The sequence below is a fragment of the Poecilia latipinna genome, unplaced genomic scaffold (genome assembly GCF_001443285.1).
Source record: "Poecilia latipinna isolate Pla-1442-1.1 unplaced genomic scaffold, P_latipinna-1.0 Scaffold3227, whole genome shotgun sequence".
NCBI lineage: Eukaryota > Metazoa > Chordata > Actinopteri > Cyprinodontiformes > Poeciliidae > Poecilia > Poecilia latipinna.
In genome coordinates this window covers 29149-49891 of record NW_015115843.1, presented here as the reverse complement: position 1 = coordinate 49891, position 20743 = coordinate 29149, and the positions used below count along the sequence as shown (strand labels likewise).

Here is a 20743-nt window from a genome sequence, read left to right as displayed (position 1 = left end):
CCCCCCCCCCACCCCCCCCCCCCCAGCCCCACCCCGGGGCGCTGACTGGTGGTGTGAGGTCATTGGCCCGCGGTCCGCCTGCGGGCATCAGCCCGATGGACGAAGAGTAAACAGGCGTGACTGCTGACCTTCCTTCCTCTCTCTCTCTCTCTCTCTCTCTCTCTCTCTCTCTCTCTCTCCAAGACACGGAGCGAGCGCTGCCAGAGGCACCGAGAGACGACTTGACGCTTCCTTCCTCTCCCTGTATCGACCTTCAAATCAAATGAAGAAAAACGACTTCGGATTTGGACCGTGGGTTTTTTCCCAGAGCGGACATTTGTCCGCGCTCCATCCTGCTCTGTCATCCTTTGCACATCTGCGCAAAGTGTAGAGTGAAGTGTAGCGTGAAAATGTATTCATAACTCTTGGACTTTCCCACATTTTGTCAGATGACGAACTCGTAAAGCATTACATTTTGCAGCCTGAATAAAGTGCTGCCAGAACTTTATTTAGGCGGTTAACAAGTAGAGTCCAGTGGCGTGTAAGTTTAATACAGATGATGTTCATTAGTGAACAAACAGTATGTTAGAAAAAATTGTGGAGGCAGCAGGGGGAGGAAAGCTGGTCACAGCTAATTTCAATCAATCAATCAATCAATCAATCAATCAATCAATCAATCAATCAATCAATCAATCAAGTTTAGTTATGTAGCACATTTACAGCGACAGCTAACCGGTTTAGATCGCAGTGTATCCATGTGCTAAAATGGCCTAGACAAAGTCCAAATGTAAGTCCAGTTGAGATTTGAGGAAAAACTTAAAAAAAAAAAAATGTGCGTCCTCAGATGCTCTTCATTCAATCTGAGTGAGTTGGAGCCATTTTGCTGTTTTCGCAAAGCTTGGACTCAAGCAGATAAACACAACGACTCGCCACCTTTTTTTCAGATTGTTTTTTTTTTTTTTTTTTTAAACAAAATCACGTTCCCATCATCTCATTTCTATGTGACAATTACGGTTCACTTTGTTGGCCTGTTATGTGAAATTCCAGTGTCATGACGGCTGAGGCAACTTGTAGAAAATGTCCAGGCCTGACTTCTGGACTGATGGGTTTCTAATTCCATCCCAGCCCCGGTGAGCAGCGCTGGGATGGAGACTGGAGGTCTGAAGGTTTTATATCTTTGCTCAAGTTTCTCATGAAATCATTCAGAAGTGCTTTCAACAAGAACCGCCTTCGAAAAAAAAAAAAAAAACGGTGTTGAGCGAGACGGCCTGCTTCATGATTTTTTTCCCCCCACTTAATGAGTTTTTAACACGTCAACAAATCTCCTCCGGCTGCTGTGACCTTTTCTCTCGCCAGATGATGAAGATGATCGACTGGAGATTGAGAGATCTGGAAAAAGAAAGAAAGAAAAACTCTCCCATCTGCAGGGTAAAGATGTCGATGCCACCTTCTGCTCGGACGAGAGAATCTGTTTTTCGTCCTCTGCTGCTGCGTAATAAAAACACATCTGGATGCAGAGATGAATGTGAAGTGAACCCCAGCCGCCTGTTTCCATCTCAGGCTGCAGGTGTGATATCAGGAAAAGGGTCAATGCTCCTCTGGGGCTTTTTAACTCTTTGGATTTTTCATCCTTTTCTTTTTCTTTTCCTTTTTTTTGCAGAAACACGTGATCGACCCCGGCGCCAAATCCGAGCCTGGTTTTAACGTTAGTCATGCCGAAGCTGAACAGAAGATGGAGGAGAGAGAGAGAGAGAGAGAGAGAGATAAAAAAAAAAACGGGTGAAAAGGTTTATTGAATGTGGCTGGTGCATATGGAAGCACTCTAGTGCCCGATTCGGCCATCTGGACTGGTTACGGCTAAATGTGGCAGGGTGTCCTTAAATGTGCCCGACTCTGTTAAAATTCTCTCATGCACAGATTAAATGAAAGTGTGGCTCTGCGGATTAGATTACAGAGGGCTTTAAAACATGAGAGACTTTTTTTTAAAATGGAAAACGAGTTTAACCAGATCAGCTTGGCCATTTCATTGTTTCACTTTCTCTTGAAACTAATGTGGAATACTTCTCCATTTATTATTTACATTTTGTTATCAATTCATCAATAGATACTTTATAAATCGTTTATTATGCCTTAATTAAGGATGATAAGGAGTTTACAAATGGTTATTTTGCTTACAAGGCAGTCTGAAATGTTTAATATAACAAACAGATCTGGATCACTATTTGGCAAGAAACTGGTAGATTTTGTCTGCTTGTCAGTCTTAATTAATGGATAATAAGTGTTTAGAGATTAGTAACACATCTATGAACTATTTATTATCCATCTCTAAGCGGAGCCTTGTTGTAAGGTGGCACCCATGTTTTTATTTTAGTGTGAGTTCTTAATGTCCACCGCCAGATGGCAGTCTGACCCCACTTAACACTAAAACGTGAACACTGTTGGGGAAAATGCAAAACCATCTTTGGCGGGGAGCTTTGCATGTCAAACCATGATGTGCACGACAGGAAAAATGTGCAACTGCTTGTCCTATGTATGGCAAACCCGAAATCACAACTGTCATTAAGAACAGTTAAATAGATGTAAACTGATATTGATCACCAGTATGTAAATAATGTGCTCTCTTTGGAACGGTTTCTCAGGACCAAGTTTCTAATTTTACCTCCACACATTGCATCAGACTCTGAAGGTTCGTTCAGTTTCACCGTAAGTTGAATTCATCTTAAAATTTTCTGCAGTATTCTGATTTTGCACTGCGTCATCAGAGGTCAAATTTCAGGTTTCTTCGCTAATCAGATGTAAAGGTGCTGGCTTGGTTTTCAAATCTTCCCTCTTTTTCTTTTTTTTCTTTTTTTAGGTCGACCAGACAGTAAAGGAGCTCTGCATAAAGGGAAGAAATTTAAATCCCTGGGACTTTGTGCAACATTGACGTCACCGTCCGCTTTTCTTTTCACAGAGTGAAAGAGACGAGTCAGGTCTCAGTCTGTTGTTCATGGCACACTTGCAGCCGCTGAGGCGTTGGCACACCAGAGACGAGTGTTTGACAGTGAAAGTGACTAAGTCTGTGGGGTGGATGAGGAGAGCAGCTGCTCCTCCGTCCACACTTACATAAAAATGTCCCAGTTTGGACCATATAAAGTAAGTTTGTTCTTCATAACAGGCTTCAGATAATGTCACACATTTCTTCATGAATACAGACGGTTTCTGATAATCCTTTTAGTTTGACTTGCAGTAATGCTGTTAGTCTTGTCTAGCATTAAAAAGAAAAACACTATCCAGTGTTATGCTTTTTATAATCAAGAGATAATAAAAAAAAAAAACACAGTTGAGTTATGAAGCATGCATTTTACACTGCAGGATTTCAGGAAAAAGCTGTTTTTAAGAGGTGAATTGACGAAAAAAATATATCTCTCCTAACTGGTTTGTGTGCATTTGGGATAATCAGCTGGCATTAGTAAACATTACAGCTGAGGCGGGGTTATGTATTTTAAATCACAATCGAGTAACTGTGTTGCCTTCAGTTGTTGTAAAAATGCAGCATGTATAAAATATAAAAGATATTTGATTTCACAACTTTGAAACTGGACTCTGTCTCTTTAAGAAGCACCCACTCTTTCCAACACTCTGCCTTTTAGCACACTGGTTTTACATAACGGAGCATCGGACTGAGAAATAGTTCGTCTGATGAGCTCAGCAGTTCCACCAGGTGTTTGCTAATTGCAGCTGCTGCTAGTTTGAAGGAGCTGAGGGGTCTTTAGCTCGATGTGGGGACTGAAAAGTTGGAGGAGCTTTGTGAGATTAAATGCTTAGCCACCTTGAATTCAAGGATTTCTCAAATCTAAGCAAAGCTGCAGGAATGTTTTGGATGATGGAATAACATTGTAACATGACAAAACTCTACAGGAAGAGGATATTTTACATAATTCTGCCCCTTTGAAAGATTTCAATATAGATGTGTGCTGCATTTGGTTCTTTCTGTGAGTCTGAGTCAGAATTTTGCTCAGAAAATCCTCAAGATTTCTATGGAGTGCAAAACTGAAGCAGAGCGCGAGGGTGACAATGCTCATCTGTGGCTCGAGATGAGGACTTTGAGGAGCGTGTTGTCTTAGATCGATGAAGTGAAATAAAGCCCTTTCCTGGTGTTTCCAGGATTTATGGAGATAAGCGTATTTGTGTCTGGCAAGCAAGAGCAGCATTGAAACTTCAAGAAGGTCATTTAATTCAATAACGACCTTAAAAGGTGGTTTTAACTAAAACCCCCTGTACCGGACCATGTGGTTCTTTGTTTGCTTTTGATTAAAACTGGCCATGTACACGTGGAAAAACGACATCTAAATACAGATGAATTGATTATAAAGAAGAGTCCTACTAATAGAGTTCATCTGTTTTGCCAAGTTTTATAAAGCGTGGAAACAAAAGGCCCAATAAAAGCAGCTCATGTTGATCTCAGCTGCGATGTTCTCTAAACAAACGTCGACTTGGCAGATGAAGCTCGACGAGGACTTGCTGGAAGTTTCTCCTCTCAAGAAACTTATTATTAGGACTTTTTCCCCATAAGTGCTGGTCTATTTAAAGCTCAGAGTAATGACTAAATTACGCTTCATGGAAATATTTGGACAATAAAAAAAGAAAACCAGAAAAACAACACAAACTCATAGATGTGCTCTTAAGTTATTTAAAGCTTGAGCGAGAAAAGAGGAATAAGTTAGAAAGACTCATGATTTCCCCTAAACAATTATGCAATATGTTAGAGGCAAAAACACATTGCAGAAATAATATTTATGTTTCCTGAGACATTTCCTTCTTCTAGCTTATTGTGAGCACAACACCAACCAACTAAAGTGTTATTATTGAACCTGTTTGCAAAACTATTCCAACACAGAGCACACTGCAAAAACACAAAAGCATTTTTGGTCTAGTTTCCAGAGCTAATAGCTAAGTACATTTGAAAAAAGATAAAAGGAACTTACGAACAGCTTTTCAGCAAGATATAGGAGCTTGTTTTAAGTCATTTGAGATATTTGCACTAGGAACTAGACCTCATCACACTTGGTAAGATTTTGTCTTTTTGCAATTCTGAAGGCTTCCTGAATCTACAGATAAATTTAGACAAAAATAACTCAAATGAAAGATGGAAGGTCATCTGTGACCTTTGATTTTATAAAATAAAAAATCTGGGTACAATGAAGATGAGTAACTTCTGAATAGATGCATATTTCTGTGTACACGAAGCTTGTGCTAACATCAACATCCACTTCTTCTGATCTCTGTGTCGTCAGCCATTAAACGTCTCACGGAGGGGAAATGAGTTCCTGTCCTGTATTTGTGTCTTTAGTTTCTGGGAAGATGCAGAAGGTCTGGCAGAATGTTCTGATGAGGAGGATATTGTTATCTTTTTTCTACAAAGTTTCCCTCCATCTCTCTCTCTGTTCGTCGTTGCTTCTCCCTGCAGGAGCTGAAGTGTTTCTAAGAAGTCTCTGGGATGTTTCCATGGAAGCTGAGTGAGAGATCATTGAACCTCTCTGGACCTCCCGCGGGGCGTTCACTGTAGCTCCGTTTCGAACTCTTGAAGCAAATTACGGGAAAAGACAAACAGACTACACTCACTCTTCCTGATTGCACCTCATAATCTACCTGCTGATTTGCTAAACCCCAGAAAGGGGGAAAGACACAAGCTGTGTCTTCAGTTCTGACATTTTGATCACCACTGATTATTCAGAGGAGCGTTTTTTTTTCTTTTTTTCGTGTAATTACCGGGTTACATCAGTGTGTTATAAAAGAGGACTTTGAACCAGTTAGAAACGATCCAGGCCTCTTTTTTTTTCTTAGAACAACTTGGAAGCTTCAGGAGTGAAAACAGGAAGTTTAATATTTGTAACTTATTTCTTGGACACATGTCTGGTCCTTGAATCTCTCCTAAGATTTAAAATCATAATCTCCCCATTGCCTGAGCACCATATTTCTTCCACTCGACATCCCTATAATGTGTTTAAGTACCGCCTCCTATTGTAAAGTTTTTGCATGTCTTGTAAGACTTCTGCAGATCAATAAATAACAGATGTTCTATAAATGAGTTTGTTTTCAAAACGGTCAAACATCATAAACCCCTTCTTTAATAAAATCTATTAATATGCCAAAATAATCAATATGCATTATAGCTAAACTGTGTTTGTGCTGACATGCAAACACACATAAAAACACAAATTGTAGTTTTTGTGCACTACTACATAAAATAACAACATAAGAAGAATGGATGTTGTACTGTGACCCAATGTGAAAGTGCTTGAGGGATATTAATTATTTTTAGATTTTTTTTTTCTTTGAGCTGCTCCCTATCTTAACTCTTGGAAATTTTAAACAGGAAAGGGTTTTCCTGGTTAATTAAAGCAAAACAAAAAAAGAAAAAAAAACAAAAAACAGAAAGATTCTTTCTAATCGGTCTATCAGAACTTCCTGTAATCCACGCGTTAATGCAGCACACAAAAGGCTTTTCCAGAACTTACCCGCCGGCGGTAACGAGCAGGGAGTGTGCAGTTAATGTGGTGAGTTAATGATGCAGATGATTGCAGTGATTAAATCAAATTAAAATCCTTTGTGTGATTCACCGGTGTCCTTTGAATGCCGACTGAGTGGAGGCCATGACGCAAACGCAGCAATAAAAGAACAATGGTAAAGGTTCTCCAAAACATTTAGGTGTGTTCTCCCGATGGGGTTCGGATGGGTTACCAGTCTGGATTCTTACAAAGAGTTTCAGGGAAATGTTTGACTTTTGGAAACAATTTTTTATTATGAAAATGTACATGTTGTTTTAAGGGAGGATGACAAACTCCTGACATACTGCGTTGCCATGAATGATTTAATTATGGATTGTAACGTGTACTGACAATCTGGCCACCATGCCTCTGGAAAACCTCAACACCCTTTGAACCTCTTCACATTGTATTTTAATATATTAGGGGTTAGGGTGACATTATAAGCCTGGCGGGCCACCAGGATTTACTTGTGAACCCACCAGGCTAAGTATTCCTTATTTTTTAAAAATCTTTTTAAAATGTTTGCATTTTTTGAGAGTTTATAGTTGGTTTCCAGATGTCAATCTTCCAATATTTTACTAACACATAATTATCAAGTGATATTTTTCAAATTTCCTGTCAGCTTTACACATTTTTTAACTCAAAAAGACGATGGGCCGCTGGATGACTGACTAGCACCCAACCATCAGGGTTAGCAAGTTCTCTGGGGGAAACCAATACGTGAAACTGGTTTTTCTTTGGTGGCATTTCTTTGTAACTGCAAAGAAACGTGGTTCTAAAAAGTATCAGTATGGGTCAGCTGAATAGAAAGGTGTGACACATTTGAGATATTTAAAGAAAACTGAAACGTAATTGAATTTTCCTTCAAACTCACATTTATGCATCACTTGATGTTGGTCTACGACATAAAATCTCATCAAGAGACACAATGATGTTTGTGTGTTTCTCAAACTTTTGACTTGAAACGTAACTGTGAACCAGCGCTCCACTTCAGTCACACTCACGTGGATTCTCACTGAAAGAGTCGACACAACAGACGAAATAAAAAGAAGCATCCGGAAGGTCAGTTCATTGTCATTTTTATTGAACACAAGAAAAAAGGTCATTGTGAGGGTGTTACACTGTGGCTCATCTCGTTAAAGCCTCAAATCATCACTGATAAAGTGCACTTGCAGTTATCTGCCATGTAGAGACGCGTTCGTCTCGTCGTTCCCCCTCGCTGAGGCCCGGTCATGTCCGACACGGTGCAGAGCGCCAAGACGCGCTGCCAGGACACGACCGAGCGTCCCGGTGAGAAAGAGTGCATAAGTTAATGGAAGCTCAGCATGTCTACGAGTCCGTTCACATCGGCTCCTGCCAGTTTTCCACTGTCTGAACCCATTATTACTAGAACAACGTGACAAACGTGAGCGTCGGCGCGTTGCTTTGATGATGTGGTTGTGATTGGAAAACGGCAGGCTTTTATTCTTCGCTGCCGACCGACCTCAAGCTTAAGATCTCTGCCTATTTCAGATCTTCATTTTAAAAAAATAGTTCCTATTCCTAGAGGTACTCTTCCACGTAGCTATAATAAGTACACAAGTGTGTCTTCACGAAGAAAAATAACGCTCCGCTAAAGACGGCTGCAAAGTCAGTATTTGAATTCGGTTTGGCACGTTTTCCTCCGGTCACGGAGAACAAGCGAGCGAGAGAGAGAGAAACATCCGGTTCTTCACTTTCAGATCTGCCTCTCCTGCTTCGCTCACGCAAACTAATTTAGTAAATTATTTATCCTACCTTTCATCTACGATGTGTGAAATGGTGATTCCTTACTTATGTGCAAGCAAACAGGAATGTCAAAAACATTCGAGGAAAAAAAAGTTTGATTTTTTTCACTACTCTACAGGAAACGGCCAAAAAAAAAAAAAAAAAAAAAAAAAAAAAAAAGAAGAAACCCTCCTAACGGAGGAAAATCTACAGTACAAAGGATTCACAAGGATCCTTGACCTTCAGGATTCCAGTGTGCTACATAGAAACATCTGACAAAAACCAAGACCAAACAAGTGAGCTGGTGTTCAATGTAGGAACATGGAAAACAAACAAAACTAAAAAAAAAACATCTGTGTGCAGTTCCAAAGAGATATGTAGTTAATTTCCCAAAAGTTGGGGCGAGTTCAAGAGAAACATTCACCGCACATCTCAAACCTCCCCTCGTTAAAATGACAGCTTTTAGTCGTAAAAACTGGAAGCGTTACTGTTAAACGTCGATATTTTTCTCACCTTCAATGTGACAAATATTCTGTGATTAGAGGTGAAAATGTAGCAAAAGCTTTAATAAACCTGTTTGCAAAAAATGTGCCCGGTCTTAATCTTCTGCTTAATTAAAGCACCTTTTGATTCCATTTCAGCATTCGTCTTCAATTCATCTGCCACTTATTGGATCAGAATGAGCTGAAAACAATTTCAGCTTTTAGAATTTCCTTTCATAAATGCAGAAGTAACAAAGGACGAAAAAGGACGTAATTGTACAAAGGCACCAGTCAGCAGGTGGGTACAAAAAAGTGGCATATTGAAAACAGTCATAATTACTAGAGATAATGTGGGGAATGAGTAAGACTGGACTTTTTTTTGTCCCTCCAGAATATGAAGACAACACTGAACCTTCAGCCACAAGATACAACATCCAGAGTGAAACATGGTGGTGGCAGCATCATACTCTGGGGTTACTTTTCTTCAAAGTATTACCAAGTCAGGATGTAGGCATGCCTACAAACTCCTGGCAAAGAAGGCTGAACGCCTAAACTCGATCAAAAGGTGCATCATCAAGTATAGCCGTTAAAGCTGCAGTGCGCAACTCTTATAAATATACATGTATATTTACATATTTTTTAAATATGTAAATGTATGAGACAAATAATGTAGTACGAGACAGATAACCTATGAAAAAATCCCCTTCTCCCAATGCAGAATGCAACACTCCCAGTCAGAAACAACCAATCAGAGGGAGGAGGAGTGTCTTAGTGCTGCCAATCACACCAGTTGACATGCTGCTAAATGTGATAATGTTGGATAAACTTTTTACCGTTACAGGAAAACTGTTTGTCTGCCATCATGATGGTCATACTAACTAGCATTAGAATTCATAGCAAGCTCTGCTGTGGGGGGCTAGCTGTAATTAACAAATACGTAAAATGTAAATAAATCTTTTTTATAAAAGCTACATACTGCAGATTTAAAGTGTGTTCACATTTGTGCAACTAGATTGCTACTGCTTTTTTATGTCCACTATGTTTATCCCAAACAAATTTGTTTTTCTGTTAATTTGTCTGGAATATGTCATCACTTTACATTAGATAGATATATATAAGAAAAGTTTTAAATAATTTGAAACCAGACTCAAAACCTGCCGTTTTACCAGGGGAGTGTAGACTACTGAGATCCACTGTAATCTGATACAGCCAGACACGCCGCACTAAAAAATGATTAACGAATAAACAAATCAGCTACTGATAAAAAAAAAAAAGAAAAAAAAAGATGCAAATGTTCCATCTTATCCACATTTGTTACCAACGTCACATATTGCACTAGTTTGACTTTTCGATGCACATCAAGAGGTTACACCGTTGTGGAATGCGTCTCCTGACTTCGTCTTTTTAACCCACAAGCTTTACGTTCGGTATTACACAGAGCTTAGGCAACACACCGGCATTTATCAGTCAGCATGAAAAAAAACCATAATAAATATAATAAATTCAATAAATAGTTGATTTCTTTTCAAACAAACAAACAAAAAAAAAAACTAACAAAAATTCAGCCAATTCCAGGCATCCATTTGACGGAAAAATAATCAGAGTTGCACCAATCAGTTGACCAGACATTAGAATCAGTCAATGCTCCGTTAACAATCAGCTCTAATCTCTGAATAAATGCATTTTCACACCAACCAGCCGCCCTCATGTTTTTTTCTCAACTTAATAAAATGGTTAAAATGGAGATAATTTTACAGTTCTCTCATTTTCTGTGTTAATCAAACCTGCAGCACACTTTTTAAAACATCTCCCAAGTCTTGTATCATAAAATTTGATTTGGTCAACAGCGGGTCAGAGCTGATCGGTATCGGCCCAGAAGCGCCTGATTGGTGCGTCTCTGAAAAGCAGGTGTAGTGTTTAGAGTTTGTGGCTCAGTTAGTGTCGAAGGTTCTGATCTTTCAGCTAGTATGGGTTTCGGATTAACGCTCAGATATTGCTTCAGATTGAGATTCCTCTACGGATCGTACAGCGTTTGTCTCCAGCTTCATCCAGTCGCTTAAAAGTAGAAAAAAAATAGGGAACAGCCCTAATGAGAGGAAATATGACTGGGTGGCACATAATGGACCTTACATAATTAAATCTGATATGGTTCAGTTTCTGACCAACGTCTGCAGGAGAACCCCAGCAGCAACGCCACGCTACTGAGCGTTTTTGCTTTTCCTTAGTAAAGTGCAGTCCAGATGCAGGTGACTAAAAGACTAAAGGAGGAGAGATGAAACAAAAAAAACACCCAGAAGAGAATTGGCACACATGTCAGGGAGGTGGGGAGAAGCAGGGAGTGGATGTGGAACGTCTGGGTCTCTTATCCTAAAAAAGGTAAGTAAAAAGTAACTCAGTCGCTGATCCGGCGCCGGCGTCACTCCCTCGACTGGTAGAAGAGGATGTATCCCGACTCGGAGTTCTTGGAAATGTCCGAGGTGAGTCCGTAGAACTCCTCGATGGCCTGGGCGTCGATTTTCTGCACGACACGGGGAGAAGGTGATGAGAACAGAGAGCGCCCAGACGGACGGACAAAGGCGGGCAGGCGGAGCGACGCACCTCCACTATGTCGTCGTCGAACAGAAGCCAGAAGCCGTGGCTCTTCACTATGGTGATGTAATGACCTCTGTTGGGGCCGCTGAGATCACAGGAAAAAAAGAAAATAAATAAATAAATAAATGTGACTGAATTTTACAGAAACTGCTGCCGAAACTCCTCAAGTAGCTCTAAAAGAATGATAAATCAACTAATGTTTGAAATAAAATTTGATAACCAATGCTGGTTTTACCTGTGTATTTTTTTCTTTCTCCAAGTGAAAAATCGGTTTTCCACGAAAAACATAAGTGATATTGCTTTAGATCTTTTTATTTTAATCTGTTTTTATTAATCATTAAATTAGAATGTACTTTTTAAAAATAAATTTCAACATCCAACATAAGGAAACATATCCATCCTGTGCAAATATGTTGTTTTTCTTTAATTTAAAATCTAAAACAGACAGAAGGATGGGTTCTGTAAATTACATGAAGTAGATGTTCATCCAAAAATAAAAGTTGACTTTTTGTTATTAAAAGTAACATCTTAGAGTTTGACAATCTAAGATGCAGACCCGTTCTACACAATAGCTGACGTTAATGTCGTGAACAAACTTCACAATTTTTATTGCCGCCGTTCTTATTTAATGGAAACAGAGCAATTACGAACTTGTGATTTTTCGACATTAGCGGAATATCGACAAAGTTTTGCAAACATTTTTAATGTAAACGCCTCCCTCAGATAGGTGGCCTCACCTCCCACAGTGAACCACCACCGCCACCAGGTCGTACATGCGGTCCAGGTTTACCGCGTCCCCAGACGTGTTGAAGAGGCGGAGCTCTAGAGGGAAAACCACCCGATAGGAGAGCTTGGTGTAGCGGTGCAGCTGCTCCATGTACTTGAACCTCTTCAGGTGTAGCGCCAGGATCATAGGAAGCTTCTTCACTCGCATCCTGCAGAGTAACAGGCAGGCTGAGAGAGACATCATAGGAACTGGGCTATGCAAAAGTATTCACACGCACACACCGAGCATTTTATTGAGATTTTACTTGATGGAGTAAAAAGACGAGAATGCTTTAAAGTCTGGGTTTCACTGACCGTTTCTGTGCTTCTTGCTTACTGCAGCATGTTTCACAGTAGTATTTGTATTCACTGCACAAAGTCTCTGTGTTACTGAAGTCCCTGGAGGAGAGAGCATGCCACCGGAGGCTTGGTTAATCTGCCACTGTCTGCTTCTTCTGCTGGGATTCAATGTGTGATGAACCTAACCTACCTGAGACAGTGTGTTATTGATGTGTTCTGCTCCACGTCCACAGAAAGGTCCAGGAAGTCCTCGTCTTTGCTGCTAACCTGCAAGACAGCCATGAAACTCCGATGTATCTTTGCCTGATGGACTCAGAGAGGACAGGGTCCCACCATCTCAAATTTAAGATATTCTAAGACAACTACGAATGAAATTTAAGACTTGTATTGCAACAGAAAAGTATAAAATTTTATATAAGTAGTAAGCACTATGATGCAAACATGGGACTGTTTAGTTGATTTCTTTTTTTTAAAGATTTTTTTGGCTCTAGTGGCCTTAATTTGATAGTTAATTGACAGGAAAGTGGGTAATGAGAGAAGGGGAAAGACATGCAGCAAAGGTTGCCAAGGCCAGGAATTGAACCTGCGACAGCTGTGTCAAGGACTAAGGCCTCCAAATGTGGGTTGTGCTTAACCCCTACACCACCACAGCACTCCCATCTATGTTGATTTCTGTCTGTCCCTATCAAATAAAGTTACATTTAAAAAAATCCAAAATGTTATGAATTTCGGTAAATTCATAATATTTTCCAACAGGTATGACTGGTACTTGATGACCCTCGTCCAGCCGACTTGGCGGTAAATTTACACTTATCCATTATTGACAATAGAAACCGAGCTAGCTAGCTAGCAAGAGTACATTAGCAGCTAGTTAGTGTTAGCCTGAAGCGCCTTGAGTCATGAAAATGCTGAACTGTTGAATGATGGGAAGTCCTGCAAAGAAAGGAAAACTACATAGAATATATGAGATTAAATTGTAACGTCTCAACAAAATTTAAGACATAGTCAAGGCCAACTTAGATTGTTTTAAGACCTTAATTTTAGATGCATGAATTTAAGACTTTTTAAGGCTGTGTGAAGAAGTGTTTCCATGTTGCCTTTCTCAAATGTGTATTTCACAGAGGCAGCGTTGCCTTAACACAGGGCAGAGTCTTGGGTGTTTACAGGGGTTGCTCAGGGCAACCTGGCCCTCTGCTCGCCCTCAGAACCGTGTAAACAAACCCTCTATAGATCACACCTCCAAATTCAGGGTGACGCGCACACACACAAAACCGTGCAGCATTAAAAACAAACTAAACAGGTCTGCTCTTACATACTGTTTCACAGTTTAAGCACCGCGTCTCATTGGTCAGTGTGCCTTGGAAGATGTCATGAACCCATGTGGGCTCCGTTTTGTTCTCCATCTCGGCCTCGGAGGTGACAGCCGTGCCGTTGTTCTTCAGGCGCCCGTTCTGCTTCTCCTGCTTCTTCTCCTCCTGCAGGATGTCCGCCACTGTGTTCAGCAGATAGTTGAGGAATTCGTGGGCATCTTGTTGCATGTAGTTGTCGAACAGATCTGCAGGGAGACGAAAGGTGGGGAGGAAACAAAGATCGCTTTCAGACAGAAACAAGTGGGTCAAAATGTGTGCAGTTTGATCTTATAATGGAGATTTTTTTTCTCCCTTATTTTGACCTCATACTGCAAGAACAGTCTGTAAGCCCCTAAACAGTTGTTGTTTAGCCCTGTCCATGAATATTTGTTTGTTTTTTTGGGTCCATTTTGGTTTCAGTTTTACTCCAAAAGGGATCAGTGTGCAATCTGATACTCATTTGAGTAGAAAAATAAAAAGAATGCACTGATATGAAAACTCGGGGCAATGTGAATATCTGATACTAAAATTGCTGTTATGGCCGATAATCAATATTTATCAATTTTGCATATATTTCACTACCATTTTGACACTTTTAGGGAAAAACATGACCAGAAACAGGTGGCAACAAAATAAAAAGAAGAAAAAAGTAAATATTGGATGTTCATATTGGGCCAGTTTTATTAATCGGACTGATATTGAAATGTTTAAAATGGCTGATACTGATGTTAGTGCAGATTTGTGCTAATTATTAAAAAGTAATTAACATCTGTGCCCGGTGTATGCTGGCAAAGCTGGGCATTTAAATGCAAAGATAATATTGTAAATACGGACAGAAGCATTAATGTGAAACAAGACACATAAAGATATAATATTTTAAGAAAACACACACACAAAGGAAAACCTTTTCTCTTTGCTACTTTATCATAAATCCAAACAGGATTTTTTCTAACAGCAGGAAAGAAAGTATTTAACAATGCGAGTCGCCTATACATGTAACAACATTAGCGTTGTTGTTGACTCTACCTCTCCATTAAAAACAGTTTCTCTTTCTGACTTCTGAAACTGTAGGGAAAGTAAACAGTCAGCAGACCCTGCTGATAATACATGCAGCACCTGTACACACTCCTGTTTTCATGCATAATGTGAGAGGTGAAACTGAGAAGTGGAGTAGATGAGCTGAGCAGGGGAAAAAAAACAAACCTCCACATAGGAGGCAGCTGACCAAAGCTGGGCCCAGACAGAGATCACATTGTTCATTCATACATAAAGGCCTTCCTGAATATGGACAGTAGAGAACAATCAGGCTTTCTGTCAGCCCCGCTCTGAACGACCTTACCGCCAACATGCAGCTGCCCTTCACCCTAAATATTCAGATTACATTAGAGCTGAAACGGCTGCAAACACACAACACAAACCTGAGCTCTCCACGTATCGCGTTAAGAGAACAGGAAACCTCCCGCTCCACCCAAACCGTACAGCAGAGGAGCGTCCATCCAATTATAAGCCTTTGTGTGTTTTAGTCGGCCACGGCGCGCTCACCGTTCTCCTTCCGTAGCCGGGAGATGAACTTCTTGGGCGGAATGACGCCCACTTTCTTCTTCTGCGTGGCGATGGAGTGGAAAAGGTCAGCCAGGCATGTGAGCAGGTTCTCCTTCTTCTTCTGCTGGGCTTTGTAGGCCAGCACGTTCTCCCGGAAAGGCCGGCAGAAGTAGAGGGCCTGCAGCACCGAGTTGCAGTAGCACGTGTTTCCGAACTGGGGAGAGACGGAGACGGAGGGGCCTAGTCAAAACAAGAACTCTGATACGGTCCAGGTGTACGCTTAGTCTGTAACGCATGTGTTCATATAAAGTTTAATGTGTTTTAATAAGATTTAATATGATGGACCAACACAAAGTAAAGCAGAACCGTTTCTTTCACAATCAAACATGTAAAAAGTGGGCGGGATGACACAGGTAGAGATACAAAAGAACAGTTCCAATCGGAGCACATTTGTGTTTAGAATGGCCCAGTCAAAGTCCACACCTGAATCCAATCAAGAATTAGTGGAAATACCCTGAAACTGCTGTTCATCTGAGCTCGCTTTGGGGGTGAAAGAAGAACAGGCGAAGATTTCTGAATGTGGATGTGAAAAGGCCCCACAGCTGGAGTTGCAGTAACGTGACTGACTGACTGGGGATCGATGCAGTGAGAAATACAGATGTTTATTTTGAAAATCATGTTTCGTTTTTCTTCTACTTTATAATTATACACCACTTTGTGTCAGTCCATTACCTTAAATCCCAATAATAATAATTAAAAAACACAGAAGTTTGTATCTGTAAAGGGACAAAATGTGAAAAACAATGAAAGAGTAATTATTTGCAGGGTCCCGTATTTAGTGGACCATCAGGAAACGTATTTGTTCACAGCACATTAAAGATGCAGGACATCCCGTGATTAACAAACAGCTCTGTTACCTTGAACGCCAGCTGTCCAAAAGCAGACGTGACTCAACCCCCCTTCGCCGTTTTGTTTTGAAATACGACTCCGGTGTTATCTGGCAATGAGTGCTGTGAATGCATGAGAGGATTTAGTGAAACTCACGTTGACCAACCCGAAGTAGTGCTCATTGATCGGGAATTGCTCTGGGCCGATGTCTTTCTCCAGAGCGGAGGCATTGGTGCCCTGAGGGAGCAAAAACATGAGACGTGCCGTCAGGATCGCCAACATGGTCGCCTGCTGGAGGTCTTGAAGTTACAGCGTGCTGGTCGGCTACAGCCAGGGTTTCCTCTAGGAACCATGGCAACGGGTTGTTTGCACGAGAGCAGGTTATACAACGCTGCTAAATATCATAATGAGGCAGCCTTCAAAATGTACGTACGTTACTGTCACTCAAATGCAGCAGATGTTAACATTAGGATTGTTTTCACAGACTTGAATGCAGCCAGTTTAACCCTAGGTTCATTTATTTTTCCCTTTTCTCCACTTCGAACTGCGGTCTGTACTTTTCCTTTACTCCTGAAAGCGGCGCAGCGCACAGTAGCCGGCAACACAGCCGGACAGGAGCCTGTGGTGTTCGTCAGGCCTGTCGCAATAATCAATAAATCAATGAATTGCATGTCGTTTATTTTTTTGTTTAACCAAGGTAGTCAACTTGTTGCTTTCCAGTTTCTTTATCATTTATTTTTTCCATTGGCTGTTAAGCTCCTAATTGCACAGACTGAACAGATTAAAGGTGTGTTGTTTTTACATGTTTGACCCAGCTTGTGAAGCTATTGGTGTATTTAAATATGCTATACTGGGGAAGAGCAATCAAATAAATGTATAATTCAGTACATTTGTGTCTATGTTTAAAAGTTAAGCCAATTCAGGGCTGTTTTTCTGTATCAGACTGGCATCGGCCGATACTAAAACTGTATCAGATATCTGTATCGGAAGTGAAAAAAGGCGGATTGGGTTTATTAAAGGAAACCCTGACAATAAAGTGTAACAACTAAAAAGGATCCATCAGAAAGGCAGAAAAGCGCAGTCTTTCAACGCCGGAAACAGATCCGCTCTAAACAAGCAGAGTCATGTCAAAAGTCAGGAGGATTTAGCTCCTGGTTGCTGAGACGGAGCACTTATCTCCTGTCACAGCCTTTTCTTTTGTAGGAGCTCAAAGCTTTTTCCAAATGAACCGCGGCTTTGTTGAGAGAACACAGCGGACAATTTGGTTTGGGGATGCCTTTGACTTATATTGGCCTTGATTTCTTTCTGTCAAAGCGCAGTCTGAATGCCCCATTGTCCGTTTAACCGCCTCCAGAACATGAACGCAGGTCTGCAAACTGTCTGTACCCATCATAACGGGTAATACATACAGAACATTTATGAGAGATGGAGAAAGGACTGACGCAGGCTCTGTTGTGGGGAATTAAGCTCTTACTAGCACTTTACACCAGAATGATTACTGCTTTTAGTTTTACAGTTACTCACAATGAGCACAAAAATGATCTAAAAAGTTTAAAGATTAATGTTTTATATTTTCTAATCATGTAAAGACATGCAGGCACTGATGTTCTGCCCAAAATCAGACAGGTCCACTCTTGACCTGCAGAACATGAACACTGTGGTCCCGACAACCAAAACTAAGGACATAAAAGTTTTACAAGTTTAGTTTAGGTTGAAGTGTGTAATTGAGCACAATTACATATTATTATTGGAAAACACAGAAAATATGACAGATTATGATCCCTGATCAAACCAAAACACCAGTTTGACCTCCTGTTGATTTAATGGGAGTCATATAACCGTATTTCCTTACAGTAGACCATGAGGAGAATATGAAAAATGCTTTTTAAAGCAGGTACGAAATATTCCCATTTTAAAAGGTAGGAACCTTTGAAAGTCTTAAGCATCCTGAAAAAGATGGCACTAATTTGGCCCCCAAAAAACATCTGTAGTAGTAATAGCTAAAAACTGAAAAAATGCATAAAATGACCAGCACCTGAACATCTATTAAGATTTATTGATCAACATAAAGAACGTGGTTAATCCCATCAGTCCTGTCAATCAAACATGAGCATTTTTCCTACACACTGCTTCCTTCTGTGACATCAAGAAAAAAAAAAGTTAAAACATACTGACTGAAGATGGTAAGAGAGAGTCATCATCCACAGCAAAACAAGTTCTGTACCCACAAAGGCCACTCAGCGAGGAAGAAGACATTAATTCAAAAAACAACATAGCAGCATGTCAAGACCGCCAAGTTAGAGCTTTGGGTAGAAGTGGGTCAGTGACCCAAAGCACGCTGCCAGATTAGCTACAAAGTGTCTTTAAGGACAACAAAATCAGTGCTTTGAAGAGACCACCACAATGACGTCAGTGGAAAAACTGTGGGGAGTAAAAAAAAAAAAAAGTATTTGCATACGAGCACGGCAGCCAACAAACTTGACTCAGTTATGCTGGTTCTGTCAGGAGGAATGGGCCAGAACTCCTGCAAACTACTGTGGAGGGAAACCCACAACCTCTGACCAAGGTCATACAGTTTAAAGGACAGTTCTACCAAATATTCTGAAAACTACTTTTGTTTTTGTTTTTTAATAATTTGTAGAAAAACTCAAGTGGTTTTCTCTCATTATTGGGGCGTTCGTGAAGCAGGGATAATTTGGTAATCCTACCTGCCCTGAAGTGATTGGCATCATTGAGACAAAATAAGTTAACCGTGTACGTAAACATTTCAGTTGTTTTATACCAACTATGTCTGACTCTATTCCCCCCACATCAGCTGGTGTCCCCTATGTTTAAGATGCACTTGCTCCAAAACAAATGAATCAAATGGCTGAATTTTTTCCACTGTACACCTCTATTTTTGGAAATGCAAAGATACACATCTGCATTTGGATCAAAGGGTGTTTCACGGCTTTTTGATGCTCAAATCCTCCAATACTAATTCTTTAAACCACATTTAAAGACATCTTTTTTTTTTGTCTTCTGTGTAAACTTCGCTCCAACTAAAAAAAGAAGAAGAAGATGATGAAAAGGACATTTCTACTGCAATTTTGGTTCTCCAACACTCCACAGATCAAACCCCACAATACATGGATCAGTCAAACCTGCACTGGATTAACCTACACAACAAGCACAATGCTCAAAGTCGTGCAGGGATAAAGCATAACAGTGTGCAAAAGCAGCGCTCAGAGAAGACTAATACTGGCGGGTTTTGACATCAGTGACCCGTCTAAATAAAGCAGGGGCCAGTGGCATTAACACAGGCATTAAGTCTGTTCTTCCCCACTCTTCTCCAGCCATGAACACAACGTTAAACACAGATTAGTGCAGACTCCTGCTCTCTGCTGCAGCTCCACATTATGCAACCAGGACCGACAAGCTGTCAGGGGCTCACGAGCCGCTTCGTTCTCCTGTCAGTCACAGCTGACAGACGTACAAATTACCCACTCTGTGCTGAAACACGCCGGTCTGGTGTCCGTGGCCTGTGTGAACAATAAGACTCGGAGGTGTTTAAAGAAGCCCCGCAGGGCTTCCCGTGCATCCTCCAGTGAGGAGTCCCAGTCGGGCGCAGGTGGGAGGCAACCCAGCCACAAACATCCCCGTCCAGCCAGGTTCAAAACTGTTGCTGCAAACCAATCAATAACAACACGGAGGTTTACTCACCATATTACAAATGGAGGCGATGTTTCTGACAGTCATTTAGTTCACAGTGTCCCCCACACCGCCATTTTTATAAAATAAACTGAGCTGGGCGACGCTGAGAAATGAAGTTCATTCGCAGCCGCGGCTGGAGGCCAAACCGCAACCACGGCCGTCGGAGAGCACCATGCAGCCGGGGAAACACCGAGCCGAGGGCCGCGCTGCGCTCACCGTCCGCACGGCTTCATCCTCGCACACATGTTGAAGGAAGCTCAGCTTAAAAACTGACAGTGTCCGGAGGAGAGGAGAAGTTACAGGCGGCAGGTTGCTAGCAGCGACCAGAAAACTATCCCACTGCGCGAGGAAGTGATGTAGACCCGCCCACTAGAGCAAAGCTCCGCTGCTGATTGGTCCAGAGTTACAGGTTTGATTGACTGCATAAGCTGACCACACACAGAGCTGCACGGTGAAGTTTAACCGAGTTGCAACCAATCGCCATCAACTAACTGAAAATATTGATGTAGGGACATGTAGTTTATTTGAGGAAAGCGAATTATGCACCTTTCGCACAAAGAAAAAACAAAACAATGATTAAATAACTAATATAGTCAAAGGGTTTTCATTTGTCATATATAATTAATCAAGTAGATATATTTAAAATCAAATACGGGAGGCTTCTTCAGAAACCTGGTACAAAAGTGAATTTCCTCTAGTTTATCCTCTAGTTCTGTTCCTTTATACTGTTTAAATCTGAGATAATTAAATGTAAATTTATGTTAACATATGAAATCAAGTGATTGGTATAAATTTATACCAATCACTTGATATTCTGTCTTAATTTTATTTGCTGTTTTTAGAATTGTTTTAAATTGAGAAATAAAAATAATGTCAT

General features: G+C 40.8%; 1 protein-coding gene and 1 long non-coding RNA gene across 2 annotated transcripts; one reads left to right on the top strand and one right to left on the bottom strand.

The window, feature by feature from the left end:
• Positions 1-576: 576 nt before the first annotated feature.
• LOC106940437 (uncharacterized) lies at positions 577-1712 on the top strand. Its single transcript, XR_001423092.1, has 2 exons — positions 577-1546; positions 1640-1712. It is a non-coding gene; the product is annotated as an uncharacterized LOC106940437 (long non-coding RNA).
• Positions 1713-11063: 9351 nt separating this feature from the next.
• usp46 (ubiquitin specific peptidase 46) lies at positions 11064-20246 on the bottom strand. Its single transcript, XM_015023188.1, has 9 exons — positions 19876-20246; positions 16330-16410; positions 15286-15499; positions 13711-13949; positions 12585-12661; positions 12410-12493; positions 12067-12264; positions 11336-11414; positions 11064-11255 (listed from the first exon to the last, which is right to left on the bottom strand). The coding sequence occupies exons 1-9, from the start codon at positions 19909-19911 to the stop codon at positions 11154-11156; spliced, it is 1110 nt and encodes a 369-aa protein (XP_014878674.1). The 5' UTR covers positions 19912-20246; the 3' UTR covers positions 11064-11153.
• Between the last annotated feature and the right edge of the window lie 497 nt (positions 20247-20743).